This window comes from Rattus rattus, chromosome 5, assembly GCF_011064425.1.
Source record: "Rattus rattus isolate New Zealand chromosome 5, Rrattus_CSIRO_v1, whole genome shotgun sequence".
Lineage (NCBI taxonomy): Eukaryota > Metazoa > Chordata > Mammalia > Rodentia > Muridae > Rattus > Rattus rattus.
Genome location: NC_046158.1, coordinates 100,522,283 through 100,547,921, shown reverse-complemented (window position 1 = coordinate 100,547,921; position 25,639 = coordinate 100,522,283). Strand labels below are relative to the sequence as shown.

The 25,639-nt window shown below is 43.9% G+C and overlaps 1 protein-coding gene across 1 annotated transcript; it reads right to left on the bottom strand.

The window, feature by feature from the left end:
• Nucleotides 1–1,050: 1,050 nt before the first annotated feature.
• Nucleotides 1,051–24,600, bottom strand: LOC116901889 (sodium/nucleoside cotransporter 2). Its single transcript, XM_032904098.1, has 18 exons — nt 22,149–24,600; nt 21,501–21,597; nt 21,316–21,407; nt 13,985–14,076; nt 13,039–13,222; nt 10,904–11,045; nt 9,803–9,916; nt 9,336–9,413; nt 9,126–9,206; nt 8,633–8,713; nt 6,454–6,579; nt 6,242–6,372; nt 5,660–5,828; nt 5,296–5,493; nt 4,659–4,738; nt 3,232–3,332; nt 2,935–3,046; nt 1,051–1,811 (listed from the first exon to the last, which is right to left on the bottom strand). The coding sequence occupies exons 2-18, from the start codon at nt 21,579–21,581 to the stop codon at nt 1,694–1,696; spliced, it is 1,980 nt and encodes a 659-aa protein (XP_032759989.1). The 5' UTR covers nt 21,582–21,597; nt 22,149–24,600; the 3' UTR covers nt 1,051–1,693.
• Between the last annotated feature and the right edge of the window lie 1,039 nt (nt 24,601–25,639).

Sequence of the window (25,639 nt, the reverse complement as noted above, 5' to 3'; positions counted from 1 at the left end):
CAGACAGATACACTCGAGCAAACAGGACACACACACACACACACACACACACACACACACACACACACACACACACAGGCATGTGCACATACACACACAGTAAAATAAACTAATTATTTTAAAGCTACTCTTGGGCTAGAGAGATGGCTCAGTCGGTAAACTGCTTGCTGAATCCCTGGATTCGATGCCCAAAACCCACACTGAGAGTGTGACAAAGGATTGGCTTTCTTGGTGTCTTCAATGCCCTCTAGCCTATTGATGATGACCCAATCATGCCAAGTGTTCTTGGACACCCAGCCTCTCTGTGACGTGTGCCTGTTCAGTGATCAGTGACTGCTCTGAGTAACTCCATGGAAGCATTGCTGTCTATGGCACTGCCTCTGTCACCCCTATGCTCCTGGGTTCTTCAGCATGGCATCAGCACCGACCATAAGTCCAGCAGAGTCTGTTTTGAATTTTTGTTTTTTATTTCTTCAGGATTTTGGAAATGAGGTCTCTCTATGTAGCCCAGGCTCTCCTGAAACTCACCACATAGACCAATCTGGCCTTAAACTCACAGAGATCCAAGGCATTTGTCACCCACACGTGGCCCCTTACTGAGGAGCTGAAGCCAAGAGAGGTGAGGGAGCTGGAGTGACTGTTGAGTAGCCCTGGTGAGAGCCCCTCATCCATTTCTGTTCAGAGAAATCCTCTCAGGGTCTAACTCAGGTACAGGGTGATTCATTTAGATGGTCCAAAACTATTTTAAAGGATTCTATCTAAACCCGAAGTGCAGGTGACTGGCACTAACTGAGAACGCCAAATCGAGGTAAGGGCCTTTTCAAGAATGGGCATTCCTTGGGATTTTACATGTTGGGTTACAAGATGGCTCCCTGGTTAAGTGTGTACTGCTCCTGCAGCAGACAGGAGTGCAGTCTGCGGCCCCCATGTTGGGTGTCTCAGGACCAATGTAACTCCAGGTGCAGGTGGCCCCCACCTCAGGGCTCCTCTGGCATCTGAATTCACATGCACAAACCCACACAGAGACACAAACATGCAATTTTAAAAATATACCTTTTAAAAAACACTTTATTACAGATAGCTTTTTAGTAATATATGAAAATGAAAAGAGTTTTTAAGTATACAATCTTTGGCAATAAAAAATATATTATCCTTAAGTATTCACAAGTGTTTCCCATATAACTTTAGAAATATATTCCCTCACCTCCACCCCTGCCCGAGGACATGGCCTCTACTCTTTTACTTCTGTGAAAGACTTCGGGTTCAGGCCAGGCTTGCCTTGGATCTGAGGCAATCCCCTTAGCTCTGAGCTTACAGGTAAGCGACCACAGCGGTGTGCCACCATCCCCAAGTTAAATCTAAGCATCTATTTGGATTTCCCCACTCTCCCCACTCTGGCCCTGGCTAGGGGTTGAATCTCCATCCTAGCACTTCCCACACACAAATTTCCCCCTTAGCTACATTCCCACCATACTTTGGCTCAGAAGGGTCTATAATGAATTTCCTATCTGCTATGTGGCACGCCAGTGGAAAGGTGGGTGCTGGTTTTTATACAGAGCCACAGTGAGATCAGGACTTTCATTTTGTGCAGTTTAGTGCAGTTCTCGGAGAATGGGAAGCCTAAGTACATGAACATGTATTTGGTAACACGAATCTGTTCTATAAGAACTGTCATGGAATGGCCCCACCAGCCTCAGGCACACACAGTGCTGGTATAGAGGTCACAGCAGTTAGCAAGATTCCTGAGGCTGGACTCCTTGTCTTGCCAAGGGCCTGAGAAAGAAGGCATGTTGGTGCCATTCAGCAAAGTACTGAAACGATAAAACCAAACAAACAGGTCAGACACAAGCAAGGCAGCGCAATATATCAACAAGTTTTCCAAGTAGCAGAGAGCAAACCTACTCTGAGTAGATCTGTTGTCATAACCAGTGAAATGAGACCCAACCAAACGAAGTTTGCCCCTTTAGTTGATGTTAGTACAGAACGCTGAACATTGTCCCACCAGGTCCAGCTCCTAACATCATCTAGTTAGAAATGTCATTTCCAAATAGTTGAGGAGTAAAAGGCCTTATAAATTATTCAGAATTCAATTTAATAAAAAAGATAGGCTGACTACCTAGGGCCACTTTCCTCTTGAGAAAGAAAAAAATGTTTACACTTCATTGGTATAAATTAATTAGACAAAGGTATTTCTCTTTTCAATTTTTTGATTTTCATTTCATTCAAACAGAAACAGAATTATGTCACTTTCCCCCACTTTGCCTCCCTCCACCCCCCCCCTTACCATCCCTCAAATCCTCTCATATTACCCTCTATTCTTACATGCATAACAGACAGACAGACAGATCCAGCTGCTATTTTTTCCCAATTATATGTCCATGGGCAGGAGTGGGTGTGTGCATGTGAGTGTGGGTGCCTGCAGAGGACTTAAGCATGGGACCCCTCTGGAGCTGGAGTTCAGATGGTTGGAAGCACCCAGTGTGCATGGGGAACTAGGACTCGGGTCTCCCCAACAGCAGCCTCCTAGTTCCTCTGCAAGAGTAGCATCTGAACTACTTGAGCCAGATGCCAGTTGACTTGTAAGTGGCTTTGTTTGGTGTTTTCGGCCCCTGAAAACATTTCTTTTGATTTCTAGATGCTAATGACTCTTAGATTATACCTTTAGAAAACCCACTGAGAACATACACATCAGAACCACAAACAGAAGAACAATCTATCCAGTTTATAAATTCCGCTTTAGCAGTAAAGGAATTTAGTGACTAGCTTACTTTTACTTGGTTTCTTAACCTGTTATAGAGCTGACATCTGTTGTCTCATGCACTCCATACAGCTTCCATGGCACTGTACTCACAGCCTTGCTCTCCCAACATCCAGAAGTCCCCTTCATGTAAGAGGATATGCTAAGAAGGAGCAGTAACCCTGGTGTTCACCTACCTCTGGAAGAGCTCTCTGCAGCACACATATGTCTCATAGGTTCTGTTGCTAAAATTTGTGTTTAAGAATGAGACACAGTCAGTTTCAGCACCTCTGGGAACATAGAGGATTCCTGCATGGAGGAGAAAGAATGACTTCAAGGAGGAAGATTTGGCACATGGCCCCCAAAGGTCTGTACTGCTTGGTTGGGAGTTGGTAACACTGTAGATTAGGAGTCTGTGGGATGGATGGTTAGTTAAATAAACATTCTGAGAGAGATCCTGTGATCTCTGCCAGAGACCATGCTTGGGCACCTACCTGCCATACAGGCACTGATGAAGGAAACACAGGCACCTGTGAAGAGGGCCCTGACCACAAGTTTGCACAAGTCACTCTTCCGTTGGGGCATCATGGATGCTGTAGGAAACAATAGAAAGCAATTGATGTCTTCCTCACACAGCAAGGAGGTGTAGCCCATGAGTCCCCATTAGAAGAATGCAAAAAAAAAAAAAAAGCAGGTCCAATGAATAGTGTTCTTTGACAAACCACCTAAGGCTGTTAACCTTCCTTAAGAGGTGTATACATAAGTTAGTCTTGATTTATAACTCAGTCTTCTCCTGGATCAAGGATTGTATATCTGACCCTTACCTCAGTGGTTCTGGAACCCATTCAAGATAAATCTGAATCAAGCAGGGCTCTGAGCTCCTCAAGCAGGCACAGGTGCCTGTGTTGGCCAGTTGAGATCTACACTGTTAAGTCCAGACTGGAACTACATGGACCATTTTGAGCCCAGCCCAGAGACACAGCTATCATGTGACAGACATACAGAAATGTGGGTGAGTATTTAACAGAGAGGAAAAAGATAACCCAAAAGAAAATTGTTTCACCTTCACACTGTTTAATCAGCTATCAGTGACATAAATTTAGTGAATCTACCCCCAGAACATTATTGACATAAATGACATTTTAACATTTGTTTCATATTTAATTGCTTCTTAGACCCATTTCTAACTTGACTCTTCCAAGTGCTCAGCTCAGGATTTTGTTAGAAACTCAGACAGCACACACACACACACAGAGACACTCACATACAGAGACACACACAAATACACACACACAGACACTCACACACCACACACACACAGACACACACAGACACACACACACACACACACACACACACACACACACACACACACACGGCCCTGCAGGACCACTCCCTCTATCCTGGTATTCCTGCAACCATCACCCACAGTCCAGCACCCTGAATACCTCTGCTTCAAGTACTAACTACTCCTCAGTACTCCAGGACTCTCGGCTTTTACCCAACGAGATATGATACTCACTGACTCCACTTATCTGATATGTCTCCTGTTTATATTTGGCATTTTTAAATTCCTGTACAAATATCGCTCCTATAAAGTTAAAAACTGTTGAGTAGGTTAATTTCAGAAAGTACATTTGGCAGTTTAGCAGCAAGATAGAAATATAATTTTCATAACCTCTTTCTTAAAAGGAAGATAAAAATAAAGCGCATTTGTGCCTTGGAGAAAGGAGAAGAGGGGAATAAGACATCCATTATAAAGGATATACGGTAGTCAGACTGACTGCGATAGCTCTGAGTTATGTGTGGCCTGAGAGGTCCACTCCATTCCAGCTTCTCTAGCGAGCCTCAGCTTTGCAGTGAGCTAAGGCTGGATCTGCCTGGCATGTAGAGGGACCTGGGGAATTGAACAACTCACTCAAAGCCTCCCAGTGTGATTCCTATGGAGGTAAGATTGGCAAATCCACAGAGAGAAAATGTTGCAATGATTTCAGCCTTCACCTGGGGGGAAACAAGTAGATAAATTTAGGCCTAGTAAATTCCAACCTAGGCTCAGAACCAGGTTGGAAGTTCCAGGGCACACCAAATCTTTCTTACAGTGCTCTAAGGAATCACAAATGATGCTCAGAAAACAACCAGCCCCAGTTACAACCACTGTCATGATATGGTAATACTACACAACTCCTGACCCAACAGGATTCTTACTAAAGATACAGAGAAAATGACCTAGATGCAAAGGGAGAGGCAAGAAAGATTGTTTCATAGAAGTTTGAATGTGCACATAAATGGAATTAGGACATCCAGGAGAAAATATGTTCTTTGGACTGTCCCAATGTAAGGAACAGCAATCAGCTCATAGATCAAAGTTGGGTCAGAATGCAAAAGAGAAAGAACACAGACCTGGAGCAGAAGCTTGGGTACTGACACACATGCTTCTGATGGTCTCGTGCTTAGGCTGGGACACTAAGAAACACCTTGGGCCCCCAATATTTGTGTAGCACATTGTGCCTTCCCTCAGATATGCTTCTCGCTCTATAAATTGCTGGATTGTCACTTACAGAAATCCACTGTTTCTCGCCATTGATCCACTCTTCGACTCCAGAGAGACGTTTGTTCTTGTACTGAGACAGTTGTTGATAGGCCACAAATTCATTTATGAAGAATTTGACTCCTACTATCTCAGCCACCAATGGGCAGTCTGCCCACTGTACACCCATCATGAAAACCATTGGCCTTAGGACATAGGAGCAGATGACCTGAGGGAGAGAAAAAGAAGGGAAAGGAAGAGAAGACAACAAAGGTCAGGTGCCGGGAGTCACTCCAGACACTTAGCCTCCTCTCCTTTCTCCACCACCTCCTCTGCCTCAGGATTTCAGCTTACTGAGGGTCAGGAAAACAAGCCCAACACATATAAGACTTTACCTGGAAAGTGAGTCCATGGATATCCACCATTTCCCCCAGCCAGGAAAGGGTAGAATTGATGAAGGCCAATACAGCCAGAAAGGCAATCAGGTTGGCTGCAACATTAGCAACAAGGCTTATGGCATCTGTGGCTCCATTGCTCGCGGCTTCCAGAATATTCCTCTCTTCCCTGTGGTTATTGGGCATAGAGAAAGAATATGCTACCTACAGTAGTCTCAGCTCCTCAGAGAGGAGAAGCTCCATTGACCCTAAAGTGGAAGAAGTGGGCAGCCAGCCACCGTGAGGGGTGATGCGACTCCTTAGCAATTACAATAGTAGACATTTCTCTGAAGTGATTCAGATGCTCTTGCTATTAAAGTCTGATGCCTAGAACTTGGAATATTTTTATATAAGGCACTAATACAGGTGGGAAAGTTAAATCCAAACAAGACAAAAATTGAAAATGATTAGCTGGGAAGCCAAAATAGCAAAAGGAGACATGGGGTGACAGACCTTCTTCCTTTGGGGAAACTGGAAGTCTCTAGTGCACTAGGCTTCTCTAGGTAGCACACATCACCATCTCCTGAATTTTCCCCTGCTCACCCTCGAGGCAGCTTCACTCCCTCCTTGCTCTTGAACTTGGACTCTTCTACTTCTGGATATACCAGTTTGGACAAGGCAAGTGCACAAGGGGCAGCCATCACTGAGGCAGAAATCAAGGATGATGCATCAATCTGTAAAGCCAGATGGGGATTAGCACCACTGTAGGGCTCAACGTGGGTGTACCAAGAGCGATTCTGTTGACTGTGCCTCACCCCAAAGGATATGAAGGCTCCCAACACTGTGCCTGCTATAGTAGCAAAGCCTCCAGTCATCACTGCATGGATTTCAGAGAGGGTCATGTCTGCAAGGTAGGGACGGATGAGCAGAGGTGCCTCTGTCTAAAAACAAAGAGAAATAGTCACATACCGAGAGAGTATTACTCCTCATGTCAAAGTGCTTAGCCCAGGAAGGGAATGGGCCTATCAGATACATGCCCTTCCAGCTAGTGGATAAAGTCCTGCCCAATCATCTCCTTGCTGGCTTGTTTCCAAGTGTTCCTATATCATGTTATAGAATACTGTAGACAACTGGTGTTCATTCACTTTATTTGCCATGCCTAAATCCATGCACCTAGCGAATAAATTATTGCATACAGTCCACTTGTTGATCACACACTAGATGCCTATAAAGCATGTAATAAAGGAACTGAAAATAGCTTGTGTAAGCAAATGATTTATGGAATAATAAGAAAATACTGTCAAGCCAGCAAGAAAGTTCAGCCAGAAGACCCGAGAACCATATCTAGAACTCACATGGTAGATAGAAGGAAAGAAGAAACCAACATCCACAAGTTGTCCTCTAACCTCCACATGAGAGCCATGGTACAAGAGTACTTACACACAAACACACAAACACACACATACACACACACACACACACACACACACACACACAAACACACAAACACACACAGTGAGAGTCATTAAATAAGCACAAAGCAATTTTTAATGAAACGTCTGTAATTTGTTATTAATTAGGAAGATTCACGGAGGAAATAACCTAGCCTCAATCTATAAGGTCATTTATCCTTTAATAAGTGTCAGCAAAAGAATGTATTAGCTACTAAGAACATTCATGCAAGATGCCTAGAATATTAGAGTCTAGGTGGAAAAAGATCAATTGACTATACATAATGTTAGCAATATGTAAGATCATGATAAAAAGACATCCAGACCTAGTCAGAAAACAGATCAAAAGCAGATAAGCAGCCCAAGGTTTTGGGAGAGAAAGACCCCAATGTTAATTTCTTACTCATTTGAAAAATGATTATCCCTAATGTTGATTTAACCAGTCGATAGCATAGATTTAAAACTGGGATAGTTAATGTTCATCATCAATAATTGATAGAATCTCCTTAAAAAATGACTCTAGGGGGGGGTTGGGGATTTAGCTCAATGGTAGAGCGCTTGCCTAGCAAGCACAAGGCCCTGGGTTCGGTCCCCAGCTCTGAAAAAAGAAAAAAGAAAAAAAAATGACTCTAGGGATGCCTGTGAGGGGTTATCTTGATAGGTCAGTCTGTGAGAGATCATTTTAATTAGGTGAATTGAAGTGGGAAGACCCACTCCCTAGGCTTGTATCCTGGATGCTGGCACCAGCATCACTCTTCAGCTGCCTTAAGCTCCTGTCACCAAGCTCTTCCCCACAGGATGGCTGTACTCTCAGACTATGAGTACAATAACTCCCTTCTCTCTTTATATGCCTTTTTCCATGGTACTTCATCACAGCAAAGGGGAAAGACACCCATTGAAAACAAACACTTCCTCTTCTACCACACAGATAGATGTGCTGAGAGAGATGCTGTGTGAAGAAGAGCCCTGCTAGTCCTGAGCAAGACAAGCCATTGCCTCCCCAGAGACCTTGGAAAGCCACAGGAATTCACAGCAAGAAAGCAGAGGTAGCTCGGCCATCCTTCCTAGCTAAGGAACTAAGGTTAGGCTAAGACATTCACCTATACCCTGTGTAAGAAGCTGCATCAGTGTCTAAGGACAACCTTCTAGATAGTGTGTCCGGACTGTGCATTAGTCATCAAGGGTCAAAGCAATGAACTCTCCGTGACCCTCTGAGGACTCTTTCATGAGGGATTTACTGTCCCACGGTCTTCATTTCTCTGCTTTTCACAAGAAAAATGAGCGCTTCAGGCTACGCGGTGACACATGCCTATATGCCCAGCACTTGGGACTGCGGAGGCAAGAAGATCAGAAACTCAAGGTCAACCTCAACCACATAGTGACTCTGAGGTCAGCCTGGGCTACAAAACGCCCTGTCTCAGAAAAACAGGAAGGAAGGAGGTGGGGAGAGAAGGGGAAGGGAAAATCATCTTTCTAAATTTGTTCTCTGCCAAGTTCTTGGTTCTCGAGAGATTAGAAAAACAGAAGGCTCCAGGGTACTTACCATTCCCACAAAGATGTTTCCTGCCACAGCCAGGGTCTCTGCAGCTGTGGTACCCATGGTGATTTGCAGGAACCAGGCAATCTAAAGAACTCAGACACATAAATCTTCCAACATTGCCAAGAGTCTTGAATAGTGTCCAGCAAAACCCCTACTATTCCATTGGGTGGTAAAGAAACTCAGGCCCGGAGAAATAGTATGGCCCAGAGTAACAGAAGTTGCAAACATTAGCCAGACAGAACTCAGGCCTTGGGGTTTCTAGAACAAGCAAATTCAGCCCAGTATGAAAGAACTTTTTACCATGTTCTGCCTCCAGCCCATCTCAGGCCTGGGTAATCATTTGATACCAGGAGGCTTCAGAGAGATGGACTTTTCAAACTGGTTCTGTTTCTCCACATCCCACGTATGAACTTTCTCCCCCAACGTAAGTATGAATTCATTCATTCCCCTGACAGATTCAGGCTGAAGGTCCTTTCATGGAAACCAAATGCCTTACCTTCTGGATCACCCACTGCACAAGGCCCAGGTAGTAGAGAATAGACATCACACATCCGAAGAAAATAATGATTGGGAGAGACTGCAACAAGAATGGAGGCAGGATATGAGAGACTATATTGTGTGTGCTGTGTGGGGCACACATCATCCCCAGCTCTCTGCCCCTGCCCTTTGCTGACATTGCCATGCCTGCCCACAAAATAGGTATTACCTGAAAAGCAAAAACACTTTGGACCAGTGTGTCACCAAAAACAAAACTGGATCCTTCTACAGTATATGCCAGGAAAGTCTGAAGTGGAAAGAAAAGGGATGAGAATTAGGATAGGCGGGACACAGGAAGATGGGATATGACTCAGGTGTGACCACCTGTGAGCCATGTCCCAGAAATTGGTCATGAAATGACAGACTCAGCCAATCGACTTCTCTTCAGTTACATTCTCACCTCACCCTTTCACACCTTCTTTCTCTCGTTACCCGATTCTGTGTACTGCCTGAACCTTATTACTCTCTACCTAACTGGATTCCATATTCTCACCGGAACCCCATTACTCTTTCTCTTTACCTGACCAGATTCTGCCACAGCATCATTAAGGCATAGTCCCAAAGCCTCCTGCTTCCTCAAATCCACATTCTCTGAGGTTCCCAGTAAAGAAACCTCTGACATCCAATTCCCTGTACCTGGATCTGATCTCCCAGCCATTGAAATGCATTAAATCCAGGTTCAGTTCTGATGACCAAAATCCCAAAGACGAACTGAAGGCCCAGGCCCCAAAACACCGTCCTCCAGCACACCTGAAACCAAAAAGAAAATATTCCATGCATGAGTTACAGATTTTGCTCAGTCATTGCCTAATTCAACCATGTCCTAGGAGTGGTGCTACAGTCTGGGGTAATGTAGCTGTGCTGGCTAGTTTTATGTTAACTTGACACAAACTAAAGTCATCTAAGGGGAAGGAACCTCAGTTGAGAAATACCCCCATGAGATTGGGCTGGTAACAAGACTATAGGGCATTGATGCTGACTTAGTGTCTGATGGTGGACAGCCCAGTCCATTGTGAGGGGTGCTGGTGGTCCTGGGTTCTATAAGAAAGCACCCTGAGCAAGCCAGGTTGAGCAAGGCAGTCAGCAGCCCCCTCCACTGCATCTACATCAGCTCCTGCCTCCAGGATCCCCGCCCTTATTGAGTTTCTGTCCTGACTTCCTTCAATGATAAACAGTGATGAAAAAGCATGAGACAAGTAAAACCCCTTCCTCCCGGAGTTGCTCTGGGTCACGGAGTTCCACCACGAAAATAGAACAGGGAACAGGGAGACTGGTAAGAAAAAATATGATGATATTGTGGAGATGCAAGTATGTCTGTACTAATTTTTACATAAGTTACGTTATAGTAATGACACATGCATGCAAATAACTTCTGCAAACATCATTTCTGTACAATGACATCTGATTCTCTGCCATGCTGCTTTTTCTTTCTTCCTTCCTTCCTTCCTTTCTTTCTTTCTTTCTTTACTCCTTCCTTCCTTTCTAACTTTCTTTCTTTCTATTTGATTTTATATTTCTTTAATACTGACTAGATTTCATATATACCACAGTAACAATTAACAGGCCAAAGGACTCTAAAAGCTTTCAAACTTTGACTAGGAATAAACCTGTCAGAAGAAGATTCCAGGAAATGTTGCTTAGCTCTGTCTTTGCCATGTATACCTGACATGGGCACTTTGTAATTTCTACGTAGCCCTTGCTTGTGTTTCTATGCCCAACTACGTACCCCAAACTCACCTCACTGTGGTGTTTGGAGCAGGCAAAGAGGATGAGGATGAACATGCAGATTCCCGCAAAGGAGATCAGCTGCTCTGGCCTTTGAGCTGTGTCCAGAGCCAGCCAGAGAATCAGGGCAACAACAGCGGCTCCCATGAACACCCTGGAGGAGGGATGACGAAGCTCAGTCACCGACTCGGGCAATGAGCAACAGAGAACTCCCTTAGTCAGAGGCTCAGTGAGAGAACGCAAGGGCTCATTCACTACACAGAGATGAACCTGGAGAATCCTCTGGTAGCTCCCTAGCTTCTGCTCCCAAATTTACATGAATAAGTGTCTAAGAGACTACAAACCGCATAACATCTCGTTTCTCATACAGACATATCATTGAAATGTGATATGCAGACTCATCCATGAAGGCGCTTCCAGTGACCAATAAAGTACTGAACACAGAAGACAATATTGAGCTGGTCCCCTACGGACTGCTGCTCCTTTTTGATCACTCCAAATGTTGGAATCAAATACACCATCTATGGACTTACGGCCTTTACTACATAGACTAGAGGCTGTGGATGTAGCTCAGCAGAGCACTTGCCTAGAATGTACAAGACCCTATGTCTAATCCCTAGCCTATCAAAATGAATAAGGAGACTGTCATGGAGTGCAAACCTTAGGAAGAAGAGGCAGGAGGAATGTGATTGCAAGATTGGGGATCAGAGAGCTGCCTGAGCAGCTGAGAACACTTATTCTTGTGGTGGACTCAGGTTCAATTTCTAGCACCAACACAGTGGCTCACCAACCACCTGTAACCCAGGTCCCAAGGGACCTCTTCTGAACACACTGGGCACCAGCCATGCATGTGGCACACACACATACATGCAGACAAAACACTCATACACATAAAATTGAAAATGAATTCATCTATGCTTGTGAGCAAGTTGCTCCTAGACTCTAAGAGTGTCTCTCGACCTGTGGGTCAAGACCCCTTTAGAGGTTTTATATCAGATATCATACATAACAGATATTTACATTATGATAACACTAATGTAATTACAATATATAACCTTGGCAACATTACAACTAGATAGCGATGAGCCATTTTCTGGTTGGAGGGTCACCACAGCATGGGGAACTACACTAAAAGGTCACAGCATTAGGAAGGTTGAGAACCACTGCTCTAAGGGGCTGTAAAGATGAAATCACATAGAGGGGCTTGGGAGGCCTGGAGGGAAAGGGGTTAACACAGGGCAGGAGAGGCAACCCTGGCTAACAGGTTGGTGTAAGTGCGACATCTGCTCTGACCACCCACTGAGGAGAAGCATGGCTTTTTCTCACTTCTGTCATGGCCGCTTGGGATTTCAGACTGAACTTCCTCCCTGATCCGGAGTCCCATCTGCACCAGCAATGCTGACCCAAGTCTATGAGAAACTGGAGTGGGGCTCAAAGGCCTGTTGCTCTGTGTTCTCTGTGTTCACCTTGGTATAAGGTGAGAGCCTGCCCACTCAGGAGCTGTCAAAAGGGAACACACTAAAGAGATGGCTGTGATGCTCAGCCACCTCTTGCCCAAGTCGAGGCTTCCCTAGGATGGACAAGGCCATGGGCTCAATCCCAGCACTCCGTGAACTAAGTACATGTGTAATTCTGGTACTGAAGAGGTGGAGGCAGGAGGATCAGAAGTCCAAAGACATCCTTTGCTACATCCTTGACTACATAAAGAGTTCTGGGACCAGCCTGGGCAAGAGACCTTGTTTCATGATAAAGAAAAGAAAAACAAAGGGAGGTAAAAGGAGACAAGAAGAAGGCTTTGACGTCATCGGTGAGCTAATCCACTGACACATTCACAGTTAAAAGGATTGTTAGGAGGCGGTGAAAGCTCTAGGAGCTGAGACCCAACTGGTAGATGTCAATCACAGGGCAACCCTTGTAGGTTACACCCTGTGCTGATCTCTGCCCTACTGACACCATTGCCTCCTGGCCTCCATGATGTGAACAGCTTTACTTCACCTGCTCGCTTCCCACCATAATATTCTGCTCTATCACCAGCCAACATTGATGGGGCTAAGAGACCACCGCTAAACCTCTGAACCAGGGAGCCAGAAGAGCCTTTGCGCTGTTCTTAGGGATTCAGTGAACAGCAACAAAGTTGGCGCACTTACCTCTTAAGCCAACGTCTCAGGCGGGTGTTTTTCAAGGGCTTCAAGCATCTTATTGACTTTTTAGCAAAGAATTTTTTCAGAAAGTGGCAAGCCAGGATGAAGATGACAAGGCAGGTGATGACAAACAAGGCCAGTGCCCTCCGGAAGTTCAGGATGCAAGCTGCCAGGAGGTAGGCAGCATAGGCTGTGAAGAGAAGGCGAAGGGTGCGAGTCAGGAAGGCTGAGCCTCCACAGGGAAGGAGGCCATTCCTCTCTGCTCTGGGGAAGTCTCAACCCTTCCAGTTTAGCTGCTGCCCTCTCTCTTGCTCTCTCCCTTAGATGTGGTCCATAGCCACTGTCACACTCTTTGGAAATCAGGCTTTTTATCTTCTTCTTCTTCTTCTTTACCCCAGCTGTGTCGAAATGACAATGATAAAACTTTGTCTTGAGTAAAGCCGTGTAGGGAGGCTGGCACTAGGAGGGAAAGCCACATGAAGAATAATTTGTGATCTCAGCATCCCAGCTGCACCTAATCAAAGCTCTGCATGCCACTGACAGCATACCATAAACAAGGTTTTCTGTCTCTCAAAAATAATATCTACCACTGTTTTTAAGTTTTGGAAACAAAGCAGTAAATATGTTATGTATAAAGGCGTCTTTCATAAATACTACAGACATGTGCTCTGAATCAAATCTAAGCACTAAAAACAAGGTGAACCAAATTTTTTTTTGTTAAAAATTTAAACCTGTCAAATAGTGTGCTTTTAAACTATAGCTTTTCTTTGGATTTTACTTATCCTCCTGGGTCTAAGACAATAAACTGTCTTCACCTACAGGCAGTTATGATCTGCACCTCACATAGCCTTTAGGTTAGTTTCTGAGTACTATTCATTCAACAATCTTGACACAAGTTGACAACTGTAAAAATGCTCTTGTTTCCCCCGTCCATGAATTCTCATGATCTCACCTAAACACAAGAGACCAAGCAGGATCTTTTTGAATAAAGCAGCATGTCTTTGATAGAAACTTCTGGCCTTGGTGAAGGGCTGAAGAATCCTCCTGATGAGAAGACAAATTTAAATGTGAGCATTACTTTCATCCTGTGTGCAAGTCTTTGAACTTGATAGACCAGGCAAAGTTTGTTCTTAGTTAATAATGAAAATTAATCAGATGCAGATGTTCAATAGTTCTCCAACAAGGTCCCCAAAGGTCAGCTTAAATTTTGTGCCTGTGCCTCAGGTCAGAAAGGCTGACTCATTGTACAGTAGCTACATCATTGGTGATTTACTACCACAGAAGTGGGTGGTGGTCTGTGTTTTCCTAAGGACAGGCGTTGCTTGGCTTCCATATTCCGCCTGTCCTTCTTAGAGGCTATTCTATCACAGCACCCTAAAACCACACAGAGCTAGTACTTTGAGTAATTCTTCACACACTGGCAGGTAGGAGGGAAAACAGCACCAAGCTCAGTCTCTAGGTTGACAGGACTGAGAGAAGACGTTCAGCAAGAACTACTCAAGATTGCTTTGTGTGGTGTTTTTCATGTGTTTGGACTCAAAGGACTCTCAGACACTAACACTATTGACTCTCTAATGACCCTGGGGGTGGGTGCTGTTGCAATCTGAAAGCCAGGAAGCCAAGTAACTTTCCCAAGGTCACAAAGGTTGTCAGGAGAGCTTGACTCTGAGTAGCCTGGATTCTGTACTTAAAGTCTCCATCACCATCCCAGGAACACATTACCTGACCCCATCATCTGCCTTTGCCACTCCTAAGGAGCACACTGGAGCTATGCGTGCAAATAGATCCGACTCCCACACTCTTGGAAACTCCAAAGTAAGTGAGCCCAGCTAGAAGTGACCTGTCTGAGACTGTGGTGCTAAGGAATTAGCTACAGATGGTACCAGCAGCTAAATGGTCTGGGGTCTTGGTCCACACAGTTTGGAGTCTATTGGTGCCTATCCCACCTATCTTGGGTTGAACCTGCTGTAACCATAGGTCCTACACCCTTCCTTCTTCAGTTCTGCCTCTCTCCTCTTAACTTCTGCATGAAGTCTGACTCTGGGTTGCCTCAGAAAGGTGTACATTCTCAGATACAGGGAAGTAAAAGAGAGAGGGAAACTATCTGTATCACGCTTGGATTGTCTAAGCCCCTCACCTCAGGAGGATGTTTGGGATCTACAGGCCCCTGCCACCATCTGTGCTTAGTGGACAAGTAGGGAGTTAGAAAGTTTACAGTGTCAGCACTTGACAGCAGTGAAACTCTTATAACACTGGAGGAGGTTGTTCTTGCCAACTGAATATCATTCACAAAGCACTCATTTTGACCCGTAAGTTCCAGCTTTTAACTTGCTCCTACAGGTCCTCACTCCACCCTGCTTAGGTCCTGAGAGTTCAATCAGTGAGGACATACCACTGAACTCCAAACCGTTTGGCTTATCTAGTGGGTTTCCCCCATGGGACCTCACAAGACATCACAATACAGAAAGTTCCCATCTAAGCAGGGAGGGATTCTGGTCTGAGCACACTACCAGGTTCTCTTGCACTACACCCTTCTGATCTAAGGTTAGATTGTGCTCCCTGATTCATGGAGCTAGGATCACAGGTAAGTGTAAGCCACTGGGTATGGCTTCTAGGTACTGAGTGTGGGACCTCTGAAAAAGCAGTGCATGTACTTAATTAACCACTGAGCCAACTCCCCAGCCACTCTTTTTGTTTCTCTCTTAATTATCTCTTTAGGTTAGTTTTGGGTTTTATTATATTATTTTCATATGCCTGTCATTATACTTTAATTGCACATAGTAGTCTCTTTATGAGTAAATTCTCTCTACTTTAAATATGCTACCTATCTCCTAATTCACAAGGTGAAACCGACTTGAAACTATATCCAATTAAGTACCTATTGGGCAAAGCCACTGCAAAAAAGAAAGGAATATACATGAGCCTAAGAGTCAATAGAAAGCACAGGCTTAGGGTTTCACCTCTTCACCACAAACCAGCATTTCCTGGGAAGGTCAACAAGTACTCAGAAATTACCAAAACGTTTGCAAAACTCATGAACAATGGAATCCTAGAATACCAGGTTAGAACTGAGTATTAAAAAGAAAACGATAATGGACTATACATCCAAAATAAAAAGAGGAAGAACTCAACCTTTTAAACTAATCAAGCATCATAGAAGCTCATACACAAGTGTCCACGAGCTCTGTATCTTCCCTGGTCCAGCATCTTGCCAACAGTAGCAAGCCCTTTACCCTACATAATGGTACAGTTTGAGGCTTAGTATCTGTGCTATAGCTAGACACTGAATTGAGAGGTTTAGCTGTTAGGTGAGTGAACACTGAGACTTTGCCTCTACCTCCACACATTTGTATGGAAGCTTCCGGTATTGACTAAAGACAACCTTCCTGCAGGCTTACTGGCTCCACCCACACGTGGTAGGTGGAAGTCAAATGGGCGAGCATGGTCAGAAGCTCTAGCTAAGCATGACTTTGGTGGTCACCACATCCAGCAGCAAACCAGCAGCAAAGGTGTCCATGAGTTCTCTTAGTCAAACTATCTGCCAGGTGTAGAAACTCTCCTAACTCAGGGACACAGAGCCCCGCATAACGGCTGGGATCTGGGGCTCTTCATTTAACTCTTAATTCGTTCAGGTCAAGCTGTGGAAAACGTGAGGCAGCTTTCAGACAATCCAGTGTCTGTGAATGCAGACAGTGCAGCCTTGGCTGAGTCTTTATTACACCGGCTTGAAGAAAGAAATAGAAGCAGGAACTGAAGAAGTCAATTCAGAATCAACTGACGGTGTGAGAAAACAGTGAGGATTGCCCAGCACAGGTGTCTAGAAACTTTCAAGAGGTCTAAGGTCTTATTTTATACCCAATTAAATACCAGTTGGACACACTACTATGAAGCAAGAGGGAATGTGCTCTGGAATTGTAAAAATAAGTCACAGGCAAGAGATTTTGTCCGTTGTCACCTAACCAAAAACCCACCATCTGAAGTACGAGTTTCCACAGTCAAAATTATGTACACAACTGTGTTGTGCTAAATATTATTTGGGGGGTTTCTACCCCACCTTAAATCATTTAGTTCCCAAATAAAAGAAACATCCCTTCATATTTGTAATAAGCCTTAAATCACTAGAGCTGGGCAGATAACAAACCTCTATGCTATTTTATCTACTTCCCTGTCAATGACCTCGAGATATCACTTGCCATGTTCTCCCTGGGCTGCTCCTACTCCAACTGCCTGGCCCTCATGGCCATATGCTCACAACACTCCTACCCCATGATACCTTCCTTCTTCCTCCTCCTTCTTCCTCCCCAAGAGGCCTCCATGAGAGGAGATGGACCTTGAGCATATGGCCAAGAGAAACAGCCAGTAACAAGATACATATGGTTGGGATATAACTTAAAATAACTCCAAAGCCTACCCAATCTAGGCTTATAGCTGGTATATAAAATACCTGGATTGTGTGTCTTTAACACGTGCTAGCTGGACTGATTAATTCTTTTTACACAACTGGTTCTGAACTTAAGAACTGAATGAATAGGGGGGCAAAGTTTAGAACAGAGACTGAAGGAACACCCATTCAGAGCCTACCCCACATGTGGCCCATACATATACAGCCACCAAACTAGATAAGATGGATGAAGCAAAGAAGTGCAGGCCGACAGGAACCATATGTAGATCTCTCCTGAGAGACACAGCCAGAATACAGCAAATACATAGGCAATGCCATCATTAAACCACTGAACTGAGAATGGGACCCCTGTTGAAGGAATCTTAGAAAGGACTGAAAGAGCTTGAAGGGGCTCGAGACCCCATATGTACAACAATGCCAACCAATCAGAGCTTCCAGGGACTAAGCCACTGCCCAAAGACTATACATGGACTGACCCTGGACTCCAACCTCATAGGTAGCAATGAATAGCCTAGTAAGAGCACCAGTGGAAGGGGAAGCCCTTGGTCCTGCCAAGACTGAACCCCCAGTGAATGTGATTGTTGGGGGGAGGGCGGTAATGGGGGGGAGGATGGGGAGGGGAACACCCATAGAGAAGGGGAGGGGAGGGACTAGGGGGATGTTGGCCTGGGAATAACAATCAAAATGTAAATAAGAAACACTCAAGTTAATAAAGATAGAAGAAAAAAAAAGAACCAAATGATATTGTTGCATAGGAAACAGAAATTTACAAAGCTGTCCAAAGGAGAATGTCAACTGAATCTCAAACACAAACAGAGGCTAATAACCAGTGGGTAAAGGCAAGAAAAACTGAGCCAGGGTAAAGTCTATCAGGGAAGGCCAGCATGTTTAAATCAGAGGTGATAGCTATAAGGAACTGGAGAAGCTGGAGATAACAAGTTCTAAAGGTTCTGAGTCCAAATTCAATGAGACAAGACCTAAACCAATGAGACAAGACCTAAACCAGAACATAGTCACTACTGAGTCTTAGTAGATGTGTTGTCTGGGAGAGGACTTTCTGTCCCAAAATACCCACATCCTTGCTTGATACAGTCCTCACAGAAGATAGCAAATGTCTGATCTTTACCATGCTATGGAGAAGAAAGGCCAAAAGTCTTTAAAAAACAAAGTACTGGGCTAGAGAGATGGCTTAGTGGTTAAGGGCACTGACTGCTCTTCCACAGGTCCTGAGTTCAAATTCCAGCAACCACATGGTGTCTCACAACTATCTGTAATGAGATCTGAGGCCCTCTTCTGATGTGTCTGAAGACAACTACAGTGTACTCATATAATAAATAAATAAATCTTTAAAAAACAAACAAAGTACCAAGCAAGCTAGGTGTGGTGAGTCACAGCTGCACGCCCAGTTGAGCCTATAAGAGTTTTGAGGCCAGCCTGGGTGACAGAATAAGAGTGCCTCAATAGATAGGTAGATAGATAGATAGATAGATAGATAGATAGATAGATAGATAGATAGATAGATAGATAGATAATGGATGGGTGGGTGGGTAGATGGATGGATGGATGGATAGATGGATGAATGGATGGATAGATGGATAGATAGATAGATGTTGAGGTAAAACGGGTACCATCTGTTTCTGTAAAATTAAAAAAAAAAATGCTTTCTTTTAATCCGCACTAGATCCAACACTGTAGTGCCCCATGACATCTGTTTGATATTTTCATCTCAGTCAGCAAAGCATCTCAACACCGATGGTTACTCTCTGAGCCTAGCAGCAATCTCTCTACACAGCTAGTTCCCAAGGCAGGTTGCCACCATGCAAGACATACACATCTCAATTCTGTGGCAGCCCAGTGTCTACAGCCACCACACACTCTCTTGAATTAAATTAAATCACCACATAAAGGAACACACGACACAATAATCTCTGATCCAATTCATAAGATATAATTGCTCACTTAAATAAGATATCATTTGCTCATCTAGACATACAAAGCCCTGTACACATCCATCCCTTAAGAATAATCATAACAACCTGTAGATGTGCAGAGAGAAATCTTAACATCTGCTGCCATGTTCTCTCGGCTGCTTCTCCACCACTCCACTCTCCTCCTCCTCCTCCCAAAAACTTTTCTCCTGCCCATCCTTCCTTCTCAATGACAGGCCTGGTTCTATCTTGTACTTGGCATCACCTGCATAATGACATCATCCTACAGATAGATAGATAGATAGATAGATAGATAGATAGATAGATAGATAGATGGATAGATAGATAGACAGACAGATGATAGATTGATATATAGATAGATACATAGATAGATAGATAGATAGATAGATAGATAGATCATAGATACAAAGACACATAGATGGATGAATAGATAGATAGATAGATAGATAGATAGAACATAGATACAAAGACATAGATAAATAGATGGATGGATAGATAAATACATAGATACATAGATAAGCACATAGATAGATACATACATACATCAATAGATACATAGATATACACAAAATACATGGACACATAAATACTAGATACATAGATACATAGACATAGATATACAGATATATAGATACAAAAATAAGTAGATGAATAGGCAGACATGAAGAACCTATACAGTGAGTTTGCCAGCCTACCCTCAGCTTCTTCCTCCAGAACTCCTCTCTCTTCAAGTTGCATTTGTTCTGACAGGCAGTGGAGTTCTCCAAGGGAAGATGTTCTATCTCATGACTATGCTCCATGCACATCTCAGGCTGGGCCCTTGTGTTTATTTCTTTTGCAAGGAAAATTATAGGCGCTATTTGAATAACCGAGGAACAAAATAATGAGGGTATAAGTCCTGCACCTACCACAATGGATGACAGGTAAGTCGTGCTCAGAAGGAAAGGAGAGTAAGCCTGAGTGGGAAGACTGAAGCGCTACTAGACTTTAAAGAGTTCAGCGCTGGAGGACCATCACTCCTGCTGCGTGTGATGGTGGAGCTCTCAGAGCAGCACATTAGTGTGCCAATTGGTAACCATCCTTGGTAGGTAAGCAAAAATATCTATAACATTCTTGTCTAAATTATGAATAAAGAGGAAAAATAACTTGGGGGGGTTGAAAGAGCATCTTACTATGCTTCCCAGATTATTCTCACACTCAATAAGAACAGAACTCATCTTCCTGTATCTGCCTTCAAGGTCCAGAGTTGACAGGTGTGTACAGCATGAACTTCCACTCACGTATTTAACAGCAAGAATATAATCCCAGCCCTCAGGAGTTTGAGGCAAGAGAATATCTGTAAATCCAAGGACGTCCTAGCTTATACAGTGAATACCAAGTCAGCAGTAACTACATAGTAACAGTCTATCACAAAGCAAACAGAAGAAAGAAAAAGAAGAGGGGGAAAAAAAGAGCCAAAACCAAACAAGCAAACCAAAACAAACAAACCAGGACATTCCTGGGCAGAGTTCTGCTATGGCTCCAAGCAGACTTCCATGGAATTTACATTATTGACTGTTAAACTGCTAACCAAAGGATGAAATGTCGTAATTACAAAAATGTACAAAGTCGACTGTTCATCTAGATAATTACACATAGTAGTGCTCAGTAAATGTTAGCCATATACTGTCATTACCACTGCTGTTGCTATTCTTTTCTGAATGTCATCCTGGCAGGCACTGATGGCCTTGTCTATGTCATGGACTTACACTCAGTTAATTCTATAAAATACACACACGTTCACATGGTAACATGCAGTGACCCTGGTCCTGCCTGTGAGATAAGCAATCTGAGAATGAGTAGCTTCAATCTGTTCCCAGTCACCTTTCTTCCCTGCCCTCCCATCCCCCAGGGTTTTGTTGCTTACTCAGTTGAACTCTAGAACACCCTTACCTCCAGAGAGAGGAATGCCCCAAGCCATCCTCCAGGCTATGTCCCTGTGTCACTTCCTCCAGTGTTTTGCCTTGCTCAAGGTTTCCGACTTCCTAGAAGCACAGGTAAAGGTGAGATCAGCCGTGCAGCCAGGGAATCCAGAGCCTGGGAAAACAGCCACACAGCAGCGCACCATACTGAAATACCATGAGCTCCAGGCCTGGGTTCTCCATGCCATTCTCCGATGTGTCCTGGGAAGCAGACTTTCTTCCCTCTGACTTCTCCATCTCCTGTTATCCTCTGCTGAAAAACAAACTCAAGCCTAAGGCTGGCCCATTTGTCACTCAGTCATGTGGGGAAAGGGAGATGTTATAAGGCCAGGTCCTCTCAGAAAACAAACCAAACCTCTCTAAGGAGTCTGATGCTTTCATTAAAAATAAGAACTGGAAAGACTGTGAACAGATTAATATAATTTTAAAAAAAGGTAGAATTTGGTTTCTTGCTGTGAACGATTTTGGAAAAAGAGGTATTTCGGCAGGCAAGAAGTAAAGGGTAGGGAGGAACTGGAAGGAATCCATGGGCCTCCCAGGGCCCCAAGACCTGGGTTGAAATATAACCCATTTAGTCCCTCAAATCAAGGGTCATACAGCAATGTTCTTTATCTGTTTCCTAAGCAGGCCCCACTGAGCTATGCTGAAAGGAACGAGAGAGAAGAGAATACCTGAGGAAGCCCTGGGTGCCCAGTATTGCTAGGGGGAAAACGGGAGAGATCAACAGACTGCTTTAGGAAGGGTTCTCTAAGGAACAGACCTGATAGAGTGTGTATGAAGAGAGGGCTTCCAAGAATGACTTACAATGTGCTGGGTGGGTCCGCACAGCCCAGTCAGATAATGGCTGGAACCTGGCAGCTGCTCAGGTTACAAAGCCAGATGCCTCAGACTTCCAAATCTGGCGCCTTGAAGACTCCGGGAGAGCTGCTGATCTTCAGAACACACTGGATCCTGGAGAAACTGGAGTCTGATGTCAGTGGGGATGGACAGCTGCAGCAGGGATTAATACTCTCACAAGCAGGAAGTGGAGGTTTCCCTTCAGCAAGACTTCTGGGCAAGGAACAGAACAGTTTCCCAACTAGACTTCCTTTTATGTAGGTGGTTACCAATGAAAAGTGCCACCCACTCTAGGGGAGGGGCTTCTTGAAAAGTGTTTCTTACTTGAGCTTAACATATACTTATCTCATTACCAGTGAAAATACACCATTTTTCCCAAAGAATAACTGACAAACTCCCTGGAGGAATGCAGTCTTTAGTGTCTTATAGCTGAACTGTGACAATATAAATTTAAGAACATTTAATTACTGATATCATCTCAGTCATTACATTACTAGCTAGAGGATCAGAAAAAATGAAAACACAGATATTTGCTTAATATATGCATCTCTTTACTCAAGCATATTCTGAACAAAATTGGGACAGGAACACTCATGGCAATAATAATCCTCATTTCTATAACAGATCTTGTAGCCTTAGCTGGAGTTATAACTATCTTCCACACCCGTTCCCTAATCCCTCCACCCTCTGCTTCTTGGTCCTCAGGCACTCTTGGTCCTTTACCTGGAGGAGTGATCGATGCCTTCACTCTTGAAGGGTCTTGGTTAAGTATCATCGTACCTGGGTTAAGTTGTTGTAGTTTCCCATTGGCTTTAATCACAATGCAAATCCCTTGCGTTTGATATGCTCTTGCTTACCTCTATTGTGGGAAAAAGTCCAATTTCCATTTGGTCTGGGTCAACCACCCCTCCTAACTCTATTGTTGCTTCCAGAGTGGCTACAGAGTAGTCTTAGCTTCCAGATCAGTGGAATGTCTCCTGCGCCTCCTGGCCAAAGCAACCCCACTTCTGGAATCAAGACTTCTAGGCCAACATAGCATAAACGTGGGGGAACACAAAACACAAGTTTGGCTACTGGCTCACTGCAGATGCTGATGAGGTACCATTTCCGTTTCCACATCTCCATGCTGGACCTGTGAAGCCTGAGTAATGAAAGAAACCATATATTAGGCACTGATTGGAGCATATCACACCTTCTGGAGAACCTCGGCATTCCAGACTGCTGCCAGCTGGCTGCCTATATAACTGCATCTTTTCAAGGTGGAACTGAAGATTAGTTCTTATTAGCATATATCAATTACATATAAAGGATGGAGTTCATTTTAATATTCTCATACGTGTACATAATGTACTTTGATCCTATTCAGCCCCATTATCCTATTCTGTCTCCTTCCACTCCCACTAACACTCCTTCTCTTCCAAACTAGCCACTCCTCTGCTTCCACGTCTCAATTTTATTTTAACAACCCAGTGGATTTCATTAGGGTTTCTTTACAGGGCCATGAGCACCTTGTCAATGGCTATACCTGAAAAAGAGGTGTCTCCTTCCCCTATCAACCACCAACTGATATGGATGAATCCTCAGGAAGGGGTGGGACTCCACAAATCTCTCTCCTTCCCTAAACAAATATCGACAGTACAGGACTAATGGTATGCATGTCTTACATAAGTACTCATAGCTGTAGTGAGTCCAGGAGTACAGCACTTATATCATGCTCAGAAGTCACCACCACAACAGCATCGACAACTCCTTTCCTCCAACTCATAGATTCATCCCTGCCCTCTTTCTGTGGTACTCAGAAGTCTTATAAGTGACTAAACAGATATCTCATTTATTATCAGTGGTCATTTGCTCTGAGTACTTTGACCAGTTGTATTTCTTCAGACAAAACTGACAACTGCAGGAAGAAATTTCACTGACCTAAGCAGATAACTAGTACCCTATGAACACAAACAGTTATATTACAACGCAACTTAATGGGAACATCATGTGCATTTAGCAAAGCAACAGCAGTACTTCCCCATTGGGAAACATAACCTCCCTAACCACAGGCTTTTTGACTGTGAATTCCTTCCGGTGGTGGACATAAAACCTAACCAGATAGCAGTTGGGTATCCCCTACCACTGATGTACTAGTGGGCTTATCTTATCTAGCCTGTCAGTACTGTTCACACAGGGTCCACGGCCAAGTAAGGGTGTTGGGAACAATTCTCTCCAACAGCCTATGTAACACCTTCTGGCTTCTTGAGAGATCGCCAGCAAGGAAGAGATTTCCAACCAAGTTGTAGCTTGATTTTCTATGTCTTGTGATCAAGAAGTGGGGCATCTTCAGCAATCTGATTTTACTACCTAGTCCTGGTGAGCAAACAATACCAGATGCCTGTCTTGCCCCCCCCCCTTCCGTGAGACTCCCTGATCAGCAATCCATACCTGACACAGGCTTTTAGTTATCATCCATGACTCAGGGTTATTTAACAGCTTTTGCTACCTACACAAGGAACCTCTATTTAAACTATTACTCTTATTTTTGTTCCCCTATCAAGACTCATGGGGTTTTTTTGTTTGTTTTTTTGTTTTGTTTTGTTTGTTTGTGTGTGTGTGTGTGTGTGTGTGTGTGTGTGTGTGTGTATGTGTGTGTGTGATGTTTTCATGCATCCTTAGTTTGGGTTGACTCCTTTCCTCTGTGTCCTCCTCATACCTCTTCACTCCCAGCATTCCCCTTTCCATTTACATATAACAGGCATTCTATTTCTACTAAAGATTCCGTTTCCCCCTTTAGCACTCGATACCTTCTAGTTTCCGGGGATCTACACAGTTATTTTCACATAAATGTACATATCTAAAGGTTAGAAGACAGGATCCACCTTGAAAGAGACCTGAGTTTCTGTTACCTCAGTATAGTTTCTATTCCTATTCATTTTACGGCACAGTAACTGTGTCTTTAAAAAGCTGTTCTAGGGGTTGGGGATTTAGCTCAGCGGTAGAGCGCTTGCCTAAAAGCAAGGCCCTGTTCGGTCCCCAGCTCGAAAAAAAAAAGAACAAAAAAAAAAAAAAAAAAAAAAGCTGTTTCTAACATTTACTCAAGTCAGCTGCTTCAAGATGGTGGGGAACATGGCAGTTTGAGTGAGAAATGTTCCTCATAGGCTTGTGCATTTGAACAGTGGTCAACAGTTGGTAGTGCTATTTGAGGAGACTATAGAATGTTTAGGTACAGCCTGACTGAAGGAAGGACATCTCAAGGTGTGGTGTTTCAGGGCTTACAGGCTCACCCACCTTCCTGTTTCTCTCTGCTCCCTATGTGTGACTGCGATGTCAACTCTGGTTCCCTGCTCCTGCTGCCATGCCTGTCTGATGTCATGCTCCTTTATGGATGTAGCTGTCTGGAACCATAAGTAAAAATAAACTTTCTTTGTTACTTTTGGTCATGGTGTTTTATCACAGCAATATAAATATTACTA

What these genes read in the sequence shown, in the direction of transcription:
- LOC116901889 (XM_032904098.1), bottom strand. Translation starts at nt 21,581, where the DNA reads ATGGAGAAGTCAGAGGGAAGAAAGTCTGCTTCCCAGGACACATCGGAG. An exon ending in CTGAGACGTTGGCTTAAGAG is followed by an intron (nt 11,046 to 13,038) that starts GTAAGTGCGCCA and finishes TCCCTCCTCCAG; the next exon opens with GGTGTTCATGGGAGCCGCTG. An exon ending in GGAATCACACTGGGAGGCTT is followed by an intron (nt 3,333 to 4,658) that starts TGAGTGAGTTGT and finishes ATTGTTTCCTAC; the next exon opens with AGCATCCATGATGCCCCAAC.